This window comes from Mirounga angustirostris, unplaced genomic scaffold, assembly GCF_029215605.1.
Source record: "Mirounga angustirostris isolate CCGP_5_RB_7025 unplaced genomic scaffold, mMirAng1.0.hap1 SCAF_2, whole genome shotgun sequence".
Taxonomy (NCBI): domain Eukaryota; kingdom Metazoa; phylum Chordata; class Mammalia; order Carnivora; family Phocidae; genus Mirounga; species Mirounga angustirostris.
This window is the reverse complement of record NW_026991710.1, coordinates 5,454,004-5,478,603: the sequence shown is the minus strand read 5'-3', so window position 1 is coordinate 5,478,603 and position 24,600 is coordinate 5,454,004. Positions and strand designations below refer to the sequence as shown.

General features: G+C 48.9%; 1 protein-coding gene across 7 annotated transcripts in view; it reads right to left on the bottom strand.

Moving 5' to 3' along the window:
* Window positions 1-450: 450 nt before the first annotated feature.
* EVC2 (EvC ciliary complex subunit 2) overlaps window positions 451-24,600 on the bottom strand; it is a 128,827-nt gene continuing 104,677 nt past the window's right edge. For 3 of the 7 annotated variants that reach the window (XM_064584253.1, XM_064584255.1, XM_064584252.1), the window contains 6 exons: window positions 19,163-19,390; window positions 10,853-11,067; window positions 9,273-9,378; window positions 6,567-6,763; window positions 3,030-3,131; window positions 451-1,140 (listed from right to left, as the gene is read on the bottom strand). In XM_064584253.1, the coding sequence (XP_064440323.1) occupies window positions 870-1,140; window positions 3,030-3,131; window positions 6,567-6,763; window positions 9,273-9,378; window positions 10,853-11,067; window positions 19,163-19,390 (1,119 nt within the window). In that variant the 3' untranslated portion in view covers window positions 451-869. Of the gene's footprint in view, window positions 1,141-3,029; window positions 3,132-6,566; window positions 6,764-6,805; window positions 6,916-9,272; window positions 9,379-10,852; window positions 11,068-19,162; window positions 19,391-24,600 lie in introns of all 7 variants that reach the window. The other 4 variants (XM_064584254.1, XR_010409272.1, XR_010409273.1 and 1 more) reach the window with 4 other exon arrangements.

The following is a 24,600-nucleotide window of genomic DNA, read 5'->3' as shown; positions in this document are numbered from 1 at the left end:
TCGGTAACCAACTGACCCTCCTGCCTTTGGCTTAGGTCATGATCACGGGACCCTGGGTTGGGGCCCCAAGTCAGGCTCCCTGCTCAGTAGAGAGTGTGCTTCTCCCTCTCCCTCTGCTGCTCCCTCCGCTTGTGCTCTCAATCTCTCTCTCAAATAAATAAATAATTTTTTTTAAAAATAGTATGAACCCTGATTCTGCTACTTACTGGTTTTGTGATCTTGCACACATCACCTCATCTTAAGCCTTTGGATTTCCTCATTTATGAAAGGGGGAAGTAACTCCAATTTGAGTTGGAGATCATATGCCCCAGTGGCTGGCACATTTTCTGGCCCCTGGAATGATAGAGGGCAAGTCTCTGTGGAACACAACAACGTCTAGCCAAAACACAAGAAGTAACTAAAAATAAAGGATTCCTACATAAAGCAAAACCGAGTGCCACCGAGAAGAGCTTTATGTAAAATGCATTTATTTTTGAAAGTTCCCTTGATAAAAATAGAATATGTAACAAACACAAAATGCAGGAACAAAGAGCTTCACTTGGACACACAGCCCATATGCAGCCAGACATTACAGGGGTATGAATTGAGGGCTAGGGTCTCCCCCAGATGCGCAGAGAGGTGAGACTGAAGGCAGCAAGGGTTCAAGGCTGTCCCTCGTGATGCTGAGGAGGGTAGACCCTCTGGAAAATCATAAGACCAGATTAAACTGAGTCCTTGAAAGTCGTGGGTGTTGGGGGGGTGTCTGGTCTTCTGCATGTGTGATTTACATCTGTGAGTTGTACACTATGAACATACACACACACACACACACACACGGGCAGAGGAAAAAGAAAACTCTGTCTTCAGACTCCCTGGAGCTTTCCTTAGGACTAGTCCATGCCCAAGGCCCAAGTGGCCTTTTTGGCATTTAGAAAGTTCTTCTTCTTTCTCCTGGGCGGAATATGCAATGAGATCTCTGGTTCCTTTGGATTTCTGAATATAAAGAGCTTCTCGCCTGTGTTTAATAAATCAATGGTCTCTGCCCCTACAATGGGCACGGCAGCCAGTTCTCCGATGGACTCCAGGGACAGATGCGGCCAGCTTCCTTTTCCAGGCAATACCACCCTCTCTCTGAGAGGGGGACATGTCTTCTTTAATATACTAAAGAAAGAACAGAAGATCAGATTTGACATTTTTGGCAACTGACCCTTCTGAGTGTCCTGATGGACTTCTCCGGGAGAACTCACTTTGGGTCCTTAGGTCCTCAATCAGGTATCACTTTAATGAAAGACACTGTGGTCATCAGATTGCCCCTGAAATGAGCTGAAGCCTGTGGCAAGTGGGGTCTACAGACAACTCTTCCTGACTCATGACTGTTAACTTTGCAGAAGTTTTGCAAGCCTCTTGTCATCATGTTGTTAGCTTGAAATTGGCCCTGGTCAGTGTAGGTACACCATGGAAATTGGGAAATGCTACAAATCAGAGCATCTGTCTCTGTCTCTCTCCCTACCAGCAGATGGTTCAGCGTTTACCAGGATGTCACTGCCTGTGAGCCTCATACCCAAAGCAGGCTGATGAGATCTGACTACAAAGCAAGAGTTAGAGGCCAGGCCAACTGCGTTTGAAACAGAAAAATGACATCTTTGGGGATGTCCCATAAAAGGATTGTGGGAATCCTGTCCATGAGTGGTCCAGCCCCTAAATCCCTGGATGCTCTTGGTAATGGCCAGGACTACTTCTAAGAGCCCTATACCAGCTAAAAGCCACAGGGTTCTCTCTGTGTCCAAGCAGTGCATGCCATAGCCATGCCACTGAGGGTCACCTACTGGACGTCGCTGACAGGCTTGCTGACCCTTCCAGGGCAGATGTGGCAGATGAGGCTTCACTGCCTCCTGCCCTTGCAGCTGGTATGAATCTGAGCAAAGATGCCAGCCCAGCTCTGTGTGATTCAGTCTCTCGTCTTCCTGCCATAGCTCTAAGAGCCTCCAGGCAGGGCACAGGCTAGGAGAGTGAGCCAGGGGAGTGGACCAGTACTCCTCCTGATCTGTACTCACTCCACTCACGTAAGTGCAGCCTGGGAGTGCCTTTGCTCCCCCATCCCAATCTGGAGGGACTGACTTCTGCTCCTTCATGGAGGACTTCACATTTATACAGCTTGAATTTAATTTTCTTGGTTTGGGCTCAAAATCCTGATCTAATTTCTTTGGGACTAAATTCTGACATCCAGACTATGATCAATGGCTGCGGAATTGTTAACATGGACAATTCATGAAGTTTGGCCTCAGCACCTTTACCGTAGCTGAGAAACTAGGGAAGAGGCAGGACTCAGGTCACATACTTCCCTTGGACATCGACTGTTTCCAGAGCACGCACTGGATATGATCACTTTCTACCCTGTTATGAACCTACGGGACGTCACTCTTTCTCCAAAGCTTTTCCAGTGGGAAACACTGGACGCACTTGGTCAACTGTAGTAATCTAAAACTACCCTGCCCCTGACTTTCCTCTGACCCCCAGGTGTGCAGAGACCACAGCTAAAAGAGAAAGGTGCTCGATGGAGTGGAAAGATCACTGGCCTGCAAGTCTAGGGAAAGAAAGGGGTTAGTCAGATGCTCCCAAATCCCATGGCCACTGTTTGCCAGCTGCAGGCTTGACGCCTCTTCCTCTGACCTCCCTGAGCTCCAGTGTTACCATCCCCACTTTCTGGAAGAGTGGGAGGCTCAGTGCTGTAGGTGGCAAAGGGCTTTGTAAACTATAAACCCCAAACAGCAATACGGATTTACTCTCCCTTTAAGGACATCCCATTTGAAAACTGCCATGAGCTAAAATAAATACAGTAAAGTGCTAACAAATGGTAACAGAACATTCTCCCACTGACAGCAAGAGGCTTATCTTCAGCTCCTAAACTAAGTCCACTGTGAGTAAAGACTGTGGTCTTTCGGGAAGGAATGTGGGTATGGCTGCAGTCACCCTCTCCCAGGTTCCTGGGCCCCTCACCTCCCGTCCCACTCAAGGCAACCGAGCTGACTGGAGCAGGTGCCCAACGTTACCTCTCCTTCCTTTCTCGGGCCCAGAGCATCTTCTCCAGTCCTCTGCTTATCAGTTCTCCTCGCAGTCGGCCTTCCAGGGCTTGCCACCAGCCCTGGTGCTTCCTGAAGGCAAGAAGGGAGGGTCTTAATATTTCCTAGAATAGACTTTTCCTGAAAAGCACGATGGCACTCTATCCCTCAACATGACCTTGGGCTGACAGGAAGAACTCATTTTCATGGTCTGTCTATCACTCAAGGCACACAGATCGAGAATCTTCTCTGGTCAAGATACAGTCTCTGCCCCCAAGGGGTTCCCAGTCCGGGGGTCAGAGCCGGGTAACGGGTGACATCAGTCAGACAGCAGAAGGCTGACTAGAGGTGGGGACACTTGAGGTGAGTCCTACATCCCTACAGAGGGAGGACACAGAGCATGTGTGGAGGAACACGATCTATGTGTTAACTTATGGAGGGTCCACCACGCCCCCTTACTCTCCCAGGTACACTAGTGCCTACAACAGGGACACAGTAGGCACTCAGGAGTGTTTTATGAATATATTAAGAAAGTTGAAATAGCACAGCAGAAGCTTGGGAGGTGGGCTGGCCCAGGAACCCTAATGCTACGTGAAGGACTGTGACTCTCCCCGTAGGGGAAGGGACACTGCAGTGTCATGTAGGAGAGGGCCTTGGGCTCACGTCCGTTCAGTAAAAGACAGTGTGGAACCCAGAGTCCTGTCTGTTCTCTGCTCTGACCAAGCTGGTTCACACTGCCTGGCTGGTGGTGGAGACGGACCCTCTCCCTTGCTGAGCCAGCTCGCTCACCCAGGAGTCGAACTCTTGGGCAGAGAAAATGGTCCTCTGAGGGCAGCACCTCAGAGAGCGTATCTTTTGTACTCTCCTGGTCCTGCCCGTCCCAGGACCTGGGCATCTGGCTCTCCCTGGGTTTTGACAGGTCCCTCACACACCATTTCTTGCTGAGATTAGGCAGCTTTTGTTGCTTGAAACCCTAGACCCTGAGCTTGTGGCCAGGCACCAGGTGCTTGGGCCAGAGGAGTGGTGACTGCCTTGCCCTCGGAGACTGTGGCAGGTGGCCTAGAGATCCAGAATTGATCCAGTCCAGTTGGCCATGAGGCAGGGCAAAGAAATGGCACGCGCGTACTCCACACTCGTGGTGACAGCCACCCTGAGTTCTCTTGCCTTGTCCATCAGCAATCTCTGCTTACCAGCCTCCCAAACTGAGCTGGCTGAAGGCACAGCCCAGTAAACAAGGTCCTCGTGGGTGGCCACATTCCTGCTTCAGGGTCACCTCCAATATCTGCGTGTCCCTCTCTGGCTGTGCACTGAAACCACCCTGTGGCATGCAGCTCTCTGACCCTGCCCACAACCAACCCCCCCCTAACCACACCCACACCAGGCCCAACCACGCCCATACCCAGCCTTCTGACCACGCCCACACCCAGCCCTCTGATTGCACCCTCCCAGTCCTGACCATGCTTATACTCATCTCCTGACCGCACCCACCCAGGCCTGACCACACCCAGCTCAGCCCTCTGACCACACCTGCCCACGCCCATACCCAGCCCTCTGATACCTGCCCAGGTCTGACCATGTCCATGCCAAGCCCTCTGACCACGCCCACACCCAAAACTCTGACCAAGCCCACACCCAATCCTCTGACCACACTCACACCCAGCCACCCATCCCTCTGACAGCACCTACCATTCTCATACATATGGGCCCACGCCCATACCCAGCCTTCTGACCACGCCCACACCCAGCCCTCTGATTGCACCCTCCCAGTCCTGACCATACTCATACTCTTCCCCTAACTGCACCCACCCAGGCCTGCCCACGCCCATGCTCAGCCCTCTGACCACACCTGCCCACGCCCATACCCAGCCCTCTGATACCTGCCCAGCTCTGCCCACACCCACACCCAGCCCTCTGACCACGCCCAGCCCTCTGACCACACCCACCCCTCTGACCACGACCACGCCCAGCCATCTGGCCACGCCCATACCCAGCCCTCTGATACCTGCCCAGCTCTGCCCACGCCCACACCCAGCCCTCTGACCACGCCCAGCCCTCTGACCACACCCACCCCTCTGACCACGACCACGCCCAGCCATCTGGCCACGCCCACACCCAATCCTCTGACCACACTCACACCCAGCCACCCATCCCTCTGACAGCACCTACCCGGTCCTGACCATGCTCATACTCATCCCCTGAACACACGCACCCAGGCCTGCCCACGCCCAGGCTCAGCCCTCTGACCACACCCCGTGGACTCCCACCCCTACTGCGCGGCTGTTCCCACGTCCCACCCTGCCTCTCACCCAGCCCTACTCTTCCCCCCTAGCAGTGCTTCTTACCTTTTTGAGTCAGGGACCCCTTGTGACCCTGATATAAAGACACTGCCCCCTTTCTCAGGAAAATCATGTACCTACACGTCTGCGAGCGCAGTCATGCCGCTTTAGCCGACTCGTGGGCCCTGGTGGCGGAGGCTGGCTTCACGGCCTGGCGGTCAACACTCTTTTCATGTGTGGTTGTGGCTTTTCTGGCTACCTCGTCCCCCCCAAACTCTATTCTCAAGTGGCCCAGCTGCTGTTCCCACACCCACTCACTCCACACCTGTTTCCTGCCTTTCCTTATAAATTTAGAGCCTTTGATGACCAAATTCACACCCGGAACCTGCTTCTAAAGCAAAGTATCTAGGCAGCATTATCCGTAATCGAGGAAAAAAATGAATCCAAACCGAACGTCCCGTCAGAGGGTAACGGTTGCACCCACTATGCTACACTCCTCCGTGGAATATTACACAGTCGTTAACAACAGTACCTATGAAGGGGTTTCAATAACTGCCACGTATGAATTTGAAATTCATAAAACAGCAGGGAATAGAGCCTAAATGGTGTGATAATTATTGCAGAGAACGAGGTCCGCACATGGACAAGAGTCAGAAGGAAATAAGCAAACTCCCTGTGCTGTAAGGTTCTGAGGAGCAGGATGCGAGGCTGTATATGCTGGGATTACTACACACGCAGATGTTCGTATGGGTTTTACACACACTCACACACATGCACACACCAAACACACTCATAAAACCCAGCAATAAATAAGAATCAAACCCAGAAACACATTCTGGACGAAGAATTGTAAGAAAATGCTCTCAGCCATTTTCTTCAGATAGTCTGAAATCTATCTTCAGACAGTCACAGATCATCTTCAGGACATTCCTTTTTCTTCTTTTTCCTTGTATGTATTTTTTACACTTCCTTTAATGTGTGTGTATGACATTTATGGGAGGGGAAATATTTTCTTAAGATTCTACTTGAAAAATAAATTGGTGACGAAGATGAAAGTCTGAACAAAATTCTTAGGCCTCCCATGACTTAAAAAGGGTTCCTGGCCACCGGTCTGGATGTCCTTTGCTCCCGGAGCAATGAAGTGCCGACCAGTAGGGTGGGCCTGCAGGGTCCTGCTTCCTCCCTGCTTGTGTTCCCTTCATGATGGAATCCCCCCAACTCTTCCCTAAAAGCAGCCCGATGCCGCACTCACCTCCTCCTGCCCAGGTCGGCCTGCTCCCCGCCACCCTCAGTCTCTACCGTGTGGTCCGGATGCTTCTGGCTGCCCGGGTCCAGCGCGGCCAGGAGCTCAGACTGCGAGGCCGCGGGCAGAGCCACGCTCAGGAGCCGGCGCAGCGTGCCCCCTGGCACCATCGCCAGCCTGGACAGGTACGACGCCAGTCTCAGCTCCTAGAGGGGTTAACGGGAAGCTCGTGACCTCACTGCTCTCACCTTGATAAACGACACGTTTTAATGGACGAGACAGTCTTAGGACGGTTTGTCCCACGGAGATAAATATTTTAGCAGCTCGGTCATGGAAACACATCCCCAAATTCACAGAGCTGTCAAGAAAAATCTGTGTGGTCAGCAACCCCGGCTCACTGCAGTGCATCCAAACCCTTCATCCGTCCTCCCGACTGCTCTCAACACACGCACCAGAGCCGCACCTCGGGCCAGCAGCAGGGCCAACTGGTGAGGCTTTTCCTCTCCTGCTTGGAGCAAACAGCAACAGCTTAGCCAACAACTGGAATGTCCCCGGACCAGCAGATGGTTGAGGAAGCTAGGCTCTGGGCACACCTGGATGGGTGCCGCGTGGGAAGAGCCTGTCTCCACAGGTCACATCCTATCAGAGTTCTGTGTCTTTCTTTCCAGAACTGACAAGATGCGGACATGGAGAAGAGCGTTCTGGTTGCCGGGGGTCAGGGATGGGAGAGGAGTGGGTGCACCTGGAAAGGGGCGGCGCAAGGCAGGTCTTTGTGCCGATGGAACAGTCCTGTATCTTGCTTATGGTGCTGGTTACGTGAGTCTACACGTGATGAACTGACACAGAACCAAGCACACATTTTGTAACCAATGTCATACATTGATACAGTGCTAGAACTTGTAAGAGGCAACCATGGGGGGAAACTGAGTGAAACATGGGGTGGGGTTCTAGAACTCTCTATACTAGCTTTGTAACTTCCTGGAATCTAAAAGTGTTTCAAAATAAGAGGTTAAAAAAATGAGTGAGTATGGGTTCTGCACTCTGGAAAGCCTCGATTGGCCTCCAGACCCACTGCACAGAAAGAACACTGTGTGTCCTGGGACAACGCCCTTCTTTCTCTCTGTGCTCAGCTTCCTTATTTATGAAGTGGGGTAACTATACCACCCACGGCAGAGGCTCCCGTGAGAATAGAATGACTGCCATGTGTGGAACGGTCCCACGCTGGTGAGACACAGACAGCAACATGCCTTTCTTCTCCTGCACTCTGGGGACAAAAGTCTGAAGCCACTTCCACTGGGCCAAAGTCAGGGTGTCAAGGGGGCTCATCCTCTGCCTCCACCATGGTCACACGGCCCTGCCTTCTCCCTGTGCCTGCTCCTGCCTCCCTCTATACAAGGACCCTTTCCCTCCTTCCTGCATGGATTTCTGTTGTTTTAATTTTAATCTGTTTAAATTTTAAGGAATTTCAGCAATGAGGAAAAGCACAAAGATGAATGTTAAAATAATTATTCCAAATGCCTTTATCCAGAAATAATTATCAGTAATATTGGGCAAGCACCATTCCAAGCATCTTTCTGGACATATATGTGGATGGATGGATGGATGGATGGATGAGGGATGGATGGATGGATGGATGGATGAGGGATGGATGGATGGATGGATGGATGGGGGATGGATGGGGGAATGGATGGATGGGGATGGATGATGGATGGATGGATGGATGGATGGATGGATGGATGGATGGGGGATGGATGGATGGGGGATGGATGGATGGGGGATGGATGGATGGGGGATGGATGGATGGATGGGATGGATGGATGGATGGATGGATAGGTGGGTGGATGGATGGATGGATGGACAGGTGGATGGATGGATAGGTGGGTGGATGGATGGATAGATGGACATAACTATAAAAATGAGATCATAATGCACATCAAAACATCAAATACTATTCAGTTTATTTATTTATTTTGTTGACTGCCTGCTCTCCCCACTAGAATATCAGCTCCTGGAGGCATGGACTTTATCCCTTGTGTTTACTACTGAAATCCCAGTGCAAGACAGCCCTTGCTGCTTACTAGAAGCACAGTGAATATTTATTCATGAGCAAAGCCTCTTCAGAGGATGTCAGGGTCTTTGAAGTCAAGGGGACTCCACCTTGTCTACAAAAGGCTGCAGTCACCCTGGAGCCTCGAGGGGGTAAAGAGAGGAGTTCCGAGAGGAATGGGTCTGGGGTCCCGGCCTCTCCCACAGCACAGGGAACCTGCCTCACTGGGTTAGTGCCATTCATTTCTTAAGGGGCACCCCCTTCCCATGTTATTCGTGCGGGAATGAGAAAGTATCTTGCTTTAAAGGGAATGCGCAGTGGCATGAAACAGAATGGCTAGAGCATTTAAAGAGAGTGAAACCTGATTTCAGTGGCCAGCTTTGTTCCTGGCAGAGCCCCCTCTGTGCATGTTAAACTCGCATCAATCAGAGAAGAGGAAACACGTCTGGGTGCCTGGCGAGTCTCAGAAAAGAGGCTGACCAGGACCATCACTGTTGCTGCCCCTGGGCCTGACGGGAATGTCCTCTGCCTGCTGGCCTGGTGCCAGGCGCTTGTCAGCAATCCACTCAGCAGCTGCCCGGGTCCCGCTGTCACCCCGCCCATGCCACAGGTGAGGACACGTGCACTCTGAGGAGAGCCGGCCCACGACACGGCTGACGGGTCCTCACCTGGCTGTACAGGGTTGCAAAGGTGTCGAACTCCACATTCTCCAGCCAGTCCTCCAGCACGACGCTGTGGTCTCGCTCCTCTTTCCAACTGGAGTGCAGACAAAATCTATGTGAGTCCACTTTGGGTTATAACATGATCCCAGGAGAAGACCATCTAGTTATTTAAATAACAATCACAAATCTCATCTGTATATTTTTAAAAATCTATTGAAAGAGATGACCAGAAGAGGCGTATCTCTTCTTGTTCTAGAACATTTCTTTTGCAAATATCGTATTACGGAGGCCCACCAGGACAGAGGGCTCTTCAAAGGGAGAAGTTTTGTGGGAGCTGTATGGAGACATTTCTGTGGCTTTGCTGGGCCATTGGTGGTCCTACTTGGAAAACTCTCGGGGCTGTTGTCATGCTCAAGTCCTCGCCCACCATGTGCCCCCCCCGTGTGGAAGCAGACCCAGAACCATGTTCCCAGCCTGGTCCCAGCTCCGGCCACAGAGGCTGGTGGCGCCTTTCCACGTGGGGGTCCCCCTCAGGCCTTCTGACTTCCATGTGAGAGGGTCTACAGCCTACCTGGTCCCTTAGCTGATAGAGGTGGCGCCATGGATGATCCACCCTGCATTCTTGTCGGCTAACACAACCAGAAACTCATGTCAAAAGCTTTTCTTGTGAGCGATTTCCACCACGAAGCATGAGGCATGCAAGAGGGTCATATACCCGAAAATCCTGGTGTAAACCAGGTTGGCGTCTCCGGGCCTTTTTTATGAGATCCAGCCTCTCATACAATTAGTTCAGTGGAGCAGAACTGCACTTTAATGTTGTAGTTCCAGGAAAGCATAATCAAATACATTAAAATAACCTGTAAACTCACCACCCAGAAGTCACATCCATTACAACTGAGTCTCTTTGCTGCTAATTAGTTTGTGCACATGTGTTTTCAAAACCATAATCACACCACGTCTCTAGTTTGTACCCCGTCCTTTCCACATCAACGTTATATTCCCAGTGGAAAACTAGGAGTCGTTAAAAGTACGTTTTCTAAGAGTTCTTAATGCCCTGGGCAAAGGATAATTGTCTGTTAATTAAGAAGAATGCAAAGAACAGCCCTAACAAAAGATGGGGGTTCTGTCTGTTTTATAATTTTATAAAAGCAGGATATGGACTATTGTGTTCACGGTGAGATCTGAGTTAAGATCTGTATTCACTGCATCGCACTGGTGTTTGGACAAAGCGCTATGATTATGTACGATGTTACCACTGGGGAAGGCGGGATGAAGGGCACATGGACCTTCCCTGCACTATTTTTGAAATTTCTTGTGAGTCTACAACTATTTAAAAATAAAAAGCTTAAAAAAATATGTTCAGTGAAAACCTCAATGATCTTACAAAGAAAATAAACCAAAGTATAGTTAGATGTCAGGGAAGAAGTGTGCTCCTAAGTCAGCAGCTGGTGTCTGAGCACTGGGAGGACGCCTCAGACAAGAGCGTGACAGCCGGGGGCGGTGTCCAGCTGAGTGGAGAGGCCAGGGGCCCCCAGGCCTGCAGAGGACCCATCCCACACGGCGCCACCGCCGGGCACTGGGCTCACCTCTGCTGGTGGCGCTCCAGTAATTTCCGGCCCTGGCTCAGGGCCTGCTGCAGGACAGCAGAGACGTGCCTTCCAGAATCTGCATCCTCAGGCTCTGCCAGAAGCCCGGGCTCGTCCCCAGCCCACTGCTGCCGACTCGCCAGAGCCCGCTGTAGCTGGACTGCCTCCTGGTGTGCCAGCTTGTCTTCCAGCTTCCTCTCCAGCTCTTGGAGCTCCTGTGCACAGAAGGTGAGGGGTCCACAGATTAAATCAGACCTCCTGGGCCTGGCATGGTCCGCTCTTGCCCGCGTCCCCTGTCCAGCTGTACCAAATAGCGCAAGGAGGCCACGCCGCGACCTCTCACGCCTCCCTGCCTTCGCACACGCGGCTCCCACCACCTGCAGGGCCCTCCTCTGTTTGCCTGGCTACTCCCGAGTCTCCTTTCGAGCCCTGGCTCAAGAACTTCTGCAGGGAAGGGCCCCTCAGGTCCTGGGACAGTGCAGACTCCCTCTCTGAAGGCGCCCACTCACCCTCCCCTGTGTATGCCCGTCACAGACGGGCAGAATGTCTGCAGCCCCTCACAATTCCTATGTTGAGGCCTTCATCCCTAGCAGGATGGGATTTGGGAGTGGGGCTTTGGGGAGGCAGCTGAGTTTAGATGAGGTCATGAAGGTGGGGCCCCATGATGGGATTAGTGTCCTTCTAAGGCGTGGAAGAGAGAGACCAGGACCCCCACTCTCTGCCAGGTGAGGACTCAATAAGAAAGTGGCTGTCTGCAGGCTGGGAAGAAAGCTCTCAGCAGCAACAGACTGCTGGAGCCTTGATCTTGGACTTCCAGCCTCCAGAACTAGGAGAGAACCGTCTGTTGTTTTAGCCCCCAGGCTATGGTGTTTTGTTCCAGAAGCCTGAGCCAACTCAGACACTGCCCCATCTTTGTAGCTGCCTGATGTCCCTGTACCCTCCTGTTAGAGTGTGAACTCCAGGGGACAGGGCTGCATCTCCAGCTCAGTGTCTGCAGCGCTCAGCACCGAGCCCACCAGATGGCACCTGTCGCTGATAATATGTGAAGGCACCAGCACACATTCATCCATCTGGGGTGAAGCCTGTGCCTAAGCATTGCAACCACGGTTGTCGCTGATGGGACCCACAGCACGCTGGGCACCGCTCCTAGTGCCCACTATATATGAATCTCATTGAGTCCTTGTAACAACCCTAGGGAATACACACTCTTATTTTCCCCATTACAGAGGAGGAGATTAAGGCAAAAGAGTTAAAGTAGTTTGCTGTCTCATGCAGCTCTTAGGTGGCAGAGCCAGAATCTGAGCCAGGCCAGGTCACGCCAGGGTTTGTGTCCTTAACCATCATGCTACACTGCCTCTCATTGACCAAGCAGAAGAAATCTGCATTCTTGGGCCAATAGAATCAGATAATCTGGCTATAAGAGGCTGTGCAGAATGCAGACATATTGAACCCACGACTCACCAGATAGGCCAGGGCTCTAAGTGTGGGCAGGGGGTGAAACTGCGGTTTAGTCCTAAGGGGCTTCGGATGGGCTCCTTAGAGGATGGTAGTCCATCATCTTCCTAAAATAAGTGCAGAAGAGTCTGCCTTTCTGCCAAGGAGCCAAAGCTTACATCAAATTGTCAAAAGAGACTCAAAGCCCCCCATGGCTCAGAAACACTGCTCAAGAACCAAGAGTGAAGAAAAGGGGGCCAGAGAGGGAAACCGAGGCCATCGTGTGCTGAGCATTTGGGTTTTGCCCCCAGGGCCATGGAAGCCTTTGAACACTTTTGAACAGGGCCTTCTAACACATGGACGTTTCTAATTACGACCATCCATCTTGTTGCAGGATCCCAAAGGAAAACATAACCAAACACAGAGCTCGCAACAGCTAATGAGTTTCTGACAGCGCGTTCTGTCAGCACACCCGGAGCCTAGTCGTGCACCACTCACTGATCTCAAACTCTCGCTGGCCAGCCCTGACCACTGTGTGGGGAAGGCAGGCTTGAACCCACAGCTGCCAGTGTCTCCAAAGCATGAGTAGAGCACAGAGAGCACACGTTTTTTCCAAGACCAGGCGAGTCCTGGCTGAGAACAGGAAATGAGATGGGAATGTGTCCTGCAGGTTGTGACCGCTGTCAGCACATTCCCCCAGAGGCCAGCCTGGCCCCCAGACTCCTTCCACACCCCGTGCAGCCACCTGCCACTTTGCACGAGTGGAATTCCAAGGCCTGATTCTGGAACTCTCCTCACTGCAGTTTCATTGCTGAGGGCAGGGAGCCCGGGACCACAGCTGTCCTGTCCACCCCTCTCTCCAACAGGGAGCCCAGGGCCTGGCTCACAGAAGAAAGAACAGTCACGATCAGCATCATCGTCTTGATTATTCATAATAATAACGTCGGCTAGCATGTACTGCTAGACTCGATTCAGCACAAGGTAGAAATGTGTTATTATCCCATTCTATAGATACGGTGGTTGAGGCACAGAGAGTACTGGTCAAACTCCTGAAGTCGTAAATCTGCACAGGAGCCTCAGTGAGGAGTGATTTCAGGTTTCTCTGATTCTGGGCCCCATCCCTCAGCTCTGCTGTCTCTGGTAAGCACTCCGTAGGTATAGGTTGAATGAACGGTTAGACGGATAGATAATGAGATGATAGACTGGCAGAGAGTTCCAGGCCTTTTATTGGGCAAAAGTGATCAGGGGTGAATGAGACATGGCCCCTGGACTGTGGGAACTCAGAGTCTAGCGTGGACGACAGCCTTATAGTTATAGTGATAGTAACAGCCATCACCTGCTATCGCAGAGATTCGGGAGGGAGGGTGTGTGAGCACAAAGCTGAAAAGAGACCAACTCTGCCCGAGGGAATCATGGATGGCTTCACAGAGGAGGCAACATTTGGCTTGTCTCAAAATATGGATATGAGCTTGCAAAGGGGTGAAGCAGAAGCGAGGCAGAGGTAATTCAGAGGATCGGAGGCCTGAACGTCGCTCAAGGGTGCAGGAGCAGCGAGAAGGTCCGGGGGTTGAAATGCGGGGTCCCTCTGAGAGTAGTGAAGGAGAGGGTTTTAAATAATCCAGAGTTGAGGGTGGGGCTGTCAATGATCGTTTCTGTTTTTCAGAGAGACTCCTCGGGCTGCAGTGTAGAGGGGGCCAGAGTAGGCAGAGGGAAACTGATGTGAGGACAGGAGCCAGGCTTTGCAGAAGGCACAGGCTCTGCTTTCCAGGGACGGGAGCTTGGTGCAATGCCGAAACCTTCCTGAGCCTCCCTCCTTCATCTGTAGAATGGGTATCAAAGCATCATGGGCTTGACAGAAGGTTCAAACCCTTCCCACGATGCTTTGGACTTAATGAGAGCCCGATTAAAGGAAGCAACTTACTATTAGTGTTATTTTTCTTTTTCACATCTGGATTCATCAGCAGCAAAGCTGGGCCAGCAAAAGTCAGAAGTGAGGACAAAAGTTCAGGAAGAATCCACAGACTGGGTGACTAACAGCAAGTGGGCAGTAAACCAGAGGAAGAGCAGAGGAAGACCCTGGGTTCAGGCTTGGAACAGTGGATCTACAGGGCGGATACCGTGGGTATAGTCGGTCCCCGGTCCCTTTATCCATTATAAGGAAGTCCATCCTCCGTAGCTTTGCCCATTATGCCGCTTGGCCCCATGATTTAGTTATGCCTTGCCCATGTTCCCATTTCACAAGAGGAGTCTAAATCTTTCATCCAAGGAGGTGCGCTCGATATGGTTCTCTCACGAGCCCTTTCTTCCAAAGCATTTCATTTCATGCTTTTTTAATTCCCCTAAATGTCTAACAGCTTAAAAGCCCGTTCACAATGGGAAAGCGGTTTTCACAGAATGATCAAACTGTGGAATGAAAATCTAGAATCTCGAGCCAAACCACAGGTTTGTCTTCCCTCCAAAATGCAAATCGAGAAAACACTAGCTGCGTTTCCACCAACTCAATACTACATGTGACTTTGAGCAGTCTCTCCCAGTTCAGGTCACAGAACTCTTCCAAACACAGTCAAGAATAAGGAAGCTTTGATGTTACTCAAAAAGGCTGTGAGATAAAACTGCAAATGTAAGTGTCGTACCACCCAGTGACGACAGAAATCAGGGCGGTTTTAAGTACAAAGAGCCACGAGGTATCTCAGGGCTGAGCTGAGGGGTTGTCCAGGGCCCTCGAGGGGCAGCAGGTAAACTGTGAGCTGGACACCACCAGCTCCTTGTGTCTCCTCTGCCCCTAATTGATACACAACCTTGACCTGCCCCTCCTGTCCTTCACCTATAATTCGGGGCCAGCCCACCCCCACGCCCATCACCTCTCACTCACACTTGCTGTGGACTTTGGGTAAATACCCAGTGCAGGTTTCCCCCGTCATTAATTTGCTGAGAAGTTTTCATCTTGGGTGGGTGTTGAATTCGATAAAATACTTGATTGGTTATACTGAAATGATCATACGGAGTTTTTTCTTTTCTCCTTTAATCCGTTAACATGGTCAACTTTGTAAATGGAGGTTTTAAAGTTACACCAACCTTATATTCCTGGGAAAACCTCAACCTGGCTGTGCTGTACTAATTATTTTAGTAATTACTAAATTAACTAAATTAATTAATTTAGTTAGTAATGTACTAATTATTTTATGGATGGCCAAGTTACGTTAGTAATATAGTGAACATCTATGCTTACAAGAGAGGGTGAACTGTAATTGTTCTTCCTCATACGACTTACATCTGGTTTTGGTCAGGGTGAGCTGAGCTTCATAAAATAAGGAATAGTCCTTAGTTTTCTAACATCAGGAATAATTTGTAGATGAGACTGCAGAACTCTGTTGGGGCTCACCTGTAAAACTATTGGGATGCGTGCTTTTGTGTGTGTGTCAGAAGATTTCTTGACTACTGAGTCAATTTCTTTCATGGTAATAAGACTATATACAGACTTTATCTACTTGAGTCAATTTTGATGAATTTTCTAGAAAGTTTTCCATTTCCTTTCAGTTTTCAAATTCATCTACATGAAATTGTTCATAGAGTTTCATTTTGTAAAACTCTACTGCATGTATAGTTATGTTGCTTTTTATTATTTACTGGTCCCTCATCTCTATTTCATATGGTCACTCATGTCGGAGCTTTGTGTATTTTATTAGCCTTTTTTTTTTTTCAGAAAATTCAACTTTTCACTTTACTGATCTTTTCTATCATGGTTTTGTTTGGTTGGCTTTTGGTAGTCTTTTTCTTATTTTATTTATGTGATCTTCCTTCCTTCTTTCTACAGACATATTTGTCATTGTTCCCCTCTAGTTTTTTATATGATCTTAATCGTAAGCTTTTCTTCTCTAATATAAGTTTAGGGCATTAATTTTCCTTAGAGCTAAAAAACGACTTTAGCAAAATCCCACACATTTTAATATGTTGTATTTACATTATTTTTATGTTCTACATTTTAAAAAATTTCCATTATCATTTCTTTGACCAATGAATTATTCAGGAGTAAGTTTTAAAACTTTCAAAGTATGGACTTTGAGTACTAATCTTTTCGTAAATGGATTCAAGCTTAATTGTTCTTTTTCAAAAAGGTGGTCAAATAATATTGTATAACTTAATTGTAACTGTTCCAATGTGTGCTGAAGAAGAATATGTATTTGTTAATTGCTGGCTGTAAAATTCTGTGGGCAGACATTAAATACAGGTTGGTTAATGGGTTAATTAGTTCATCAGTATCTTTAAATGTGTCTCGTCTGATCAACCGCAGAAAGAGGGGTGTGCTGAAATCCCCCACTACTGTGACAGATTTCTCAACTTCTCCCTGCTGTTTTGTCAAGTTTTCTTTCATTATTTTGGGTTGCTTATTACATACATGCAAGTTTAGAATCGCTCTGCTCTCCATATGAATGAAAACTTTAAAGTCATTTCAGTACTACCTTTGATTTTTTAAATGATTTCATAAATCATTATTTTATATTCTACACTGATGATCTGAGCACTTAACATCTTTAGGGATTTTAATCTACTGGGGTTTTTGTTTGTTTGTTTCTCCTATATATATGTCATCTTGTCTTGCTCATGTGTTTGGGGACTTCTAATTTTAATTGAGAACTCATATTTGGGTGAAATTAATCTGTGAAAATCCCGAGTTGCCCAGATTGAGAATATTTTTCTCTGGAGAGGATCTGCTTTTGCTTTGGCCATGCACTGGAGTAGTCATCCATCCTAGAACCATTTTAATTTAATTTATTGCCTTGGGAGATTTCCTGACTGGAGAGCTAAAGTATTTTGGGATTCCTTCCTCATACCAACAGAAGCCTTTGACTACAAATTTGCAGGGGAGGGACGCCTGGGTGGCTCAGTCAATTAAACGTCTGCCTTCGACTCAGGTTGTGATCCCAGGGTGCTGGGATCGAGTCCCACATCGGGCTCCCTGCTCAGTGAGGAGCCTGCTTCTTCCTCTCCCTCTGCCTGCCTCTCCCCCTGCTTGTGCTCTCTCTCTCTCTGACAAATAAATAAAATCTTAAAAAAAAAAAAAAAACAATGCCTGGGTGATAGACTTTGGGGAGGGTATGTGCTATGTATGGTGAGCACTGTGAATTGTGTAAGACTGATGAATCGCAGACCTGTACCTCTGAAACAAATAATACATTATATGCAAAAAAAAAAAAAAAAAAGAAGGGGATAGCAGTAGGGGAGGAATGGGGGGGAAATCGGAGGCTGAGACGAACCATGAGAGACGATGGACTCTGAAAAACAAACTGAGGGTTCTAGAGGGGAGGGGGTGGGGGGATGGGTTAGCCTGGTGACGGGTATTAAAGAGGGCACATTCTGTATGGAGCACTGGGTGTTATATGCAAACAATGAATCATGGAACACTACATCAAAAACTAATGATGTGATGTGTGGTGATTAACATAATAAAAAAAATTCACCAGGGAGATTCCCCTCCCCCCTCTCACTCTCCCCCCAGTGCTCTGGAGCAGGGCCAGAAAAGGACAGATTTCCCTGTCAAAGGTGGCTCCTTTGACAGCAGGTGGCTTTTTCCTCTCACACCTCACTGGGTGTTCTACTTCTTCAGGACACCCTCAGTCTCATCTCCTATTCCCTCAAATGAACCCCAAATCCCTGGGTTGCAGATTTCAGTCTTTGCCCCAGGATCTGAGCCTCTGGATTTGCTTTCCCCGGGATATCCCTGACCTTTGGGGATTCTCCACATTCTCTTGTGAACTCGCAAAGCATTAAGATGTAGGTTTATTTTTATTTATCCAGCATCTGAATGTTTTGTGCAGAAATACCAACATTTCCACTTCTTTCTATCCTTAAAAACATTTGACATAATGCAGGGTGCAAAATGTTTATGGGAAAAACAGTTCAGGACTCTTCAGAACCTCATGTTATTTATGATTTTTAAAAAAGGAATGATGGCAACCCCCACTGGCGAGATCAACGGGGATAGTCCATGAACATGACCTAGTGGGTTGAAGTCAGAAACAGATTGCACTCCGCTCCTGGCTTTTATTAGCCACGTGGACTTTACAAAGAACTTGACCGGCCACCTGCCCAAATCTCAATTTCTCTACCCGAGAACTGAACATCATAGCAGGACCCACTTCACAACCCAGCTCGATAATTAAGTAATATCATGTGTGACAGAGAGCATAAAGGTAGAGCAGCAGAAGATTGCTACTTATAATCATTCGTGCTTAAAGGGGCATTTTGAGATGTGTGATTAAGAATGATTAATGCTTACCCGAGAGTGTCCATTCACAGCCTGTTCGTGCTTGGCTGCACGTACTTGGCACCCAGTAAGCATGGGTTCCTTTTCCTCTCTAGAGGAATTATAATAACATAGGAAGTTCTAAAATCAACTCATCAAGGACCTAAGCTTAGTCCTCAAAACAGGTGATTCTGTAGCTTCCGGTTTATGACTATACCTCTCACGCCTTGACAAAAAATGCAGCATGTAGGAATAATGGTAATAAGTGTAATTATAAAAAGAAACAACAATCCAGTATTTCATCGCAGCTAAGGTGCTGTTAACTGAAAGCCATGCTGTTTTTACAGGTCTATGGATGACCATCCTGGTGTTGTGGATGTAAGATGTGCCCTGTCTTGGAAATGTTAAAAATGTTAAAACTCAAAAGGTTTGCTTCTTGGGGGCAATGAAATCAAGCTGGCTTGAGCTGTAAGTCACCTCCCTTAGTCCTCCCTGTGACCCTGCAGTGTAGACAAGGCAGGCGAGCACTCACTTGACAGAGAGGGAGCCAGGAGAGCACACGAGGATGAACCCACAAACCCACAGATGTGGCGCAGGCTCCATCCCTCTTCCTTCCCGAGCCCCGCACTCACCGGGCTGTGTGACCCCAGGATCTGCTCGCAGGCCAACTTTGTCAGGGTCTCGGACTCGCTCAGCTCCTCCAGGAGCAAGTCCTGGATGCTCAGGAGGGCGGTGTACGCCCACAGGGTCGTGGCCATCCTGGCCGCCTTCTGGAACTGCAGGGAGACGAGGGACTCCGCGAAGCGGGCCTCCTGGGCCTCCAGCTGCTGCACGCGTTCCCGAAGCAGTTCTGCGCGGACCTGGGGAGGGCAGGCCAGAAGCCAGGCAGGTAAGTCGGGGGAGGGCGGCAGGGAGAGAGGCCGGAGCAACTACTCCCTGCTAGGCTTTGCTGTGGCGGTCATCCGCTCAGAACTCGGGAAGTCCTCAAATACTCACAAAGAAGTGTGCTGGAAACTGCAAGGTGCTACTAAGGACCACCCACAGGGCATCTCTGGGTTTCTGGAGTCTGGTGTTCACTCCATAGTTATCACTCTCCAAGGTACAGGCAATTGTGTGGCTACCCAGTGGGAAATCCCTCAAGGTTCCCCAGCTGGAGGATGAAAGTTCAACCTTTCTAACACAGGCTCTGATCCCAGCTGAGGCAGGCCTGGAAAGTCCGGTCTGTTCCTCTGCCACCCACATCCACACCCCTGGGACTCCACCCTTCCGGGCCACCCTGGGCCAGCCGACTCGCCACGCTCTGTGCCTGCTGTCAGGGCTCCCCGCTGTGGTTCAAATGCCCGGCATCCCCGTCTTCCTGAAGATCTCCTACTTGTCCTTCGGGTCCCTGGCTCCAACTACTCTCTTTGAAGTGTCTTTACTGGGCACGTGTTTGTCACTCTCTTCTCTGTCCTTCCCACGTTCCACGCTCTTCTCCTGGGCTGGCCTTCACCACACTGTTGACCCTGCCAGGCCACAGGCCCCTCCAGGGAAAGGCCCCATGCCCAAGGCTCCGTAAATTCCAGAGGAGGGAATCCGTCCACTCCCCTCGGTCACATAACCAAGCAGTTCATTCTGTCATCTGTGTGTTTGCTCTATGATCACCACCTCTTATACTTTCTCCAGAAAAGTTGCCACGTGAACAACGGGGTCTAATCTTCTCAGATGCCACCGCCTGAGCCCCTAAAGGCAGGTCCCTGTAACTGTGCACCCCCTCCCCTCACAGGGGGCTCAATAAACCACAAGCCAAAGAGCAGCCTGCTCAAGCACATACCTTGGGGAAGGCTTTCATTTAATCTTTGGAAGTGTGTGGAATTTCAATCACAAAACCAAAGGTAAAAGCAACCCAGGTGTCCATCGACAGAGGATAGACACAGTGTGGTCTATCCAGACAATGGAATATTACGCAGCCTTCAAACAGGGGAGGTTCTGACACCTGCTACCATATGGACGAACCTAGAGGACACGATGCTCTAAGTGAAATAAGCCGGTCACAGAAGGACAAACACTGCAGGAATCCACTTACGTAAGGTACCTAGCAGAGTCAGATGCACAGACAGCAAGCAGACGGTGGGTGCCGGGGGCTGGGGGCCGCAGACGTGGGGAGGGAGAGTTTTATGCAGACAGAGCTTCGGTTTCGGAAGATGAAAGTTCTGGAGATGCGGTGGGGGTGGTTGCCTCACAGCGTGAATGTTCTTCACGCCACCATACCATACACAAAAAGCAGTGAAGACAGTAAATGTCGCCTTATATATATTTTACCCCAATAAAAAATATTGAAAAAGTTTGTAGAATTTTGTTTTCTGCCATGTAACCTATTTTTATTTTTTTAAGACTTTATTTATTCATTTGAGACAGAAAGACAGAGAGAGAGAGCAAGCACAAGGAAGGGCAGAAGGAGAAGCAGGCTCCCTGCTGAGCAAGGAGTCCCATGCAGGACTCAATCCCAGGACCCCAGGATCATGACCTGAGCCAAAGGCAGACACTTAACCGACTGAGCTACCCAGGCACCCCATGTAACCTATTTTTAATCCTATGTTTATCGTCAGAGGTTTGGAAGGGGCTGATACACGGAAGAATATTTACACGAAGTGGAGCCTGGCAGAGGATGACGACCCTGTGTCCCCCAAGGCGGCACAGCCTTCCTGTGCCCGTCTGTGTGTCCCTCGGAGAGATGCAAGTCCCAGTTTGAAAAGCTCAGATTTCATCTCTACAACCTGACCTTCAGGAAAAACTCCGGTGGGGGGAAGAGGGAAGAAGTGCCCCAAAGAAACACACAGATGGCTTGTCAGCTGGGGAAGAAAATTCTGTCGGGAGGGGGTGCTATGAGCACTTTTTGGAGAGGCAGTGCCTTCAACAAGCTTCAGAGAACACAGAAGAGCGCCAAATGGCATGTAGGGTCCGCAAAGTCACATGGTAGGGGAACCTGCATATTTGGTTCATGGAAAAGCCCACAGACATCAGGGGCCAGAGGCAACAATGCAGAGAGCTTTGGCAGAGGACAGCTGCTTTGGGAGATGGAGGCTCATTCCCCTGCTTGAACAGGAACAAGAAGCCTTGTTCTCAAAAGGATGCTATTAGACCCCAATCCTTCCCTAGCTTGGAGAACCAGGTGACAGCCCCCTGCCCACTGATGGTTTCCATGGTAACTGCGGATCACATCTGGGCCTCCCGGGTGGGCCTTGTGGAAGGGCGGGCAGCCATCCTCAGTCTGAGGCATCCACACCGCTCCAACGGTGGCCCCACGTCCTTCCAAAACTGGGCGAAGCCTTGTGGGACCCCAAGAGCGGTGTCTGATGGCCCCCTCACGGGGATGTGGGGACGCAAGTCTCTAAAGCGCTTCCCGGATCCTAGCAGTCTTCCTGCAAACACCCTTTGCCCACAGCTGCTTTCTCACCCCAAGGTTACAAAGTATATTTATGCTTCATTCATCAATCCAAAAAATAATTAATGAGCACCAAATACGTATAATATACAGGAATGTGTGATGCACGAGGGGATGGGGCGGGGGTAGAGAAGAGGCGAAGATGCTTGAAACGTGGATCTGACCCTGAAGGAGCTCATCACTGAGGACCGAAGTAGGCTCTGACTCTGTCATGTACTAGCTCGTGACCTTGGGCAAGTTCGCTGAGCTGCCTATGACTATATTTTGTCATCTGTAAAATGGGAATAATACCTCCTAACATACAGGATTTTACAAAAAGCTTTACTGAGGTATAATTAATTGCCGTACAAAACCTGTATGTATTTGAAGGTTACCAACTGGTAAGTTGTAACATCTTTGCACACCCTAAGGCAACAGGAAGGGCCATGGCAAACCTAGGGAAAGTCCCTCAAGAGGAAGAACACAAGTGACAGGCAGGTGGCCAAGAAAGGGATGAGCGGTCCCCTTATCATGCATCGCCATGAGCTCAGATTTCCACGTCACTTCCAGGGGGTCTCCATCCTCCCCACCGCTGGATGGGTGGTGGCGCAGATACCCTGTAAAGCTGAGCCCCCTTCAAGGGGGCGGGGCAGAGCGAGGTGGCCATGAGGGGATCTCGAGTTTCATTTCTGCAAATTCACACCTAAAACATGGGGGGCAAGCATAAAGCCTTTCCTATGTACTGTAAGAATCACGTGGACAGTGAAATTGAGATAAGAAAGTTTCTCCAAAATCCTTTCCTCTTCTTCTTTGGAAAGTTTAATTTGTTAATTCCAGCACAGTAAGAATGTGCCTCTAGCGAGGGCTTCCATCCTTGTCTAAAAAGAGCCCTGGGAAAGGGTACAGATTTGCATTTCTGTGACAGGCTTCGTTAAATATTCAAGCTATCTAAAGTAATAAAAATTCACTTTCAAAATAATATGCTGCTAAATACTCTTAAATGGGAAGTTTCCAACTGCTGCCTTACTCCTCTCTCTGACTCGCTTCCCAGTGCATTTCAAAAAATGTAGTTTCTTCTAGGTTCGGTGACGTCCTTTAAATGCAAATTAAAATCAACCCCTGTCAGCCAGCAGAGAATTACTGGCACTGAAGGAGTTCAAGACACCATAGCCTCCCTGCCCAGGTTTGGGAACAAACAGAAGCATGGGTGAGCCAGACAGAGGCCAAACGTCAGCTTTAACAGTGATGAGATCCACATTGGAGAACGCAGCCCGGGTGGGGTGGAGGGGGTGTCCAGATGAACACACACTCCCCCAGGCTGCCAACCGCAGCCCATGGTGGACAGAGAATAGGGGCCTCCTGCAGGCTACCTGGCTTTGGAGGAGAGCTGAGGGAGCCGCACTGAGCATGCCCAGTGCCCTCTTTAATCCCACCAGTCAGATAACACCCTCCTCAGAAAAAAGTAAGCAAGGCGTGGAGAGGGGCCAGGAGATCGCTAGCCAAGTTGCACGTGGAGAGAGAGTGGTCACATCAAGAATCTCATGTCCAAAGGCTGGGAGGAGTGGATTGATGAAATGTTCTTTACTAGGAGCATGCCCTTGTATCCTCGTGGCTGGCCCCAGGACACTCAGATCAGTTTTACCCATGCTTTGCAGGATGGGTTCAAAATTGAAGGCTCACATGTATATATTTTTAAGAAATTTGAACGGTGCTGTAATAATAGGCAAAATAGGTCTGTCTCATACTTATAGAAAAACTCATTTCGTTTATCTTTTCAATAAACTAGAATATTATTAAAAAAAAATTGAAGGTTCTCTCCTCCATCTTGCATCAGGAAGGGAGTAGACTCAATAAATGGGTGTTAATATTTACTAAATGAAATACCACACTGCTAAATAAACATTATTAGTGCTTACATTTAGCGATAGGAAAACTGATTTCTATGACAGGAAAGATACTACCACCCACCCCATCAGCTAGATAATCAAAGTGCAAAAATCTCAAACAAGTCAAGGGTACTGCCTTAAACTAGTCAGCATAGTTTTGTTTGTTTGGTTTATGGTTGATCTGTTATCTCTTACACATAATCTTGCCATTTAACTAGCTGTGTGACCTCAACAGGTTGCTTAACCTGAGTCTCAGTTTTGACTGTGGAAAAGATATAATAAAAGGAGAGGGGATAATGCCCACTATAGTTTCTGATACCCAATGAGACCCTAATAAATAGTAACTGCCGTATTATACCATTATTATTTTTTATTGTAATTATTATAATTAGTTAAATAGAGTCTCTGGGGATGCAGGAAAAATATGAAAATAATGGTTTGTAATATTGGGGGTTTTCTTTCCTCCTTTAAAAAAGTTTCTTCACTTTTAATTATAAAAATACATGCACAGGGCGCCTGGGTGGTTCAGTAGGGTTAAGCGTCCAACTCGATTTCAGCTCAGGTCATGATCTCAGGGTCCTGGGATCGAGACCTGTGTTGCACTCTGCATTAACATCCAGATTGGGACACAGCAGATGTACAGAGAGAACTCCTAAAGATTATGAAATTAATAGAAGGCATGACTTGTGTGGTGGTCCTGACAGGATATTTGGTCAACTGTCAAAAAGTGTATTGAATTAGTGGTAAGTACATAGAAAAGTAACTAAAAAGAAACCAAAGG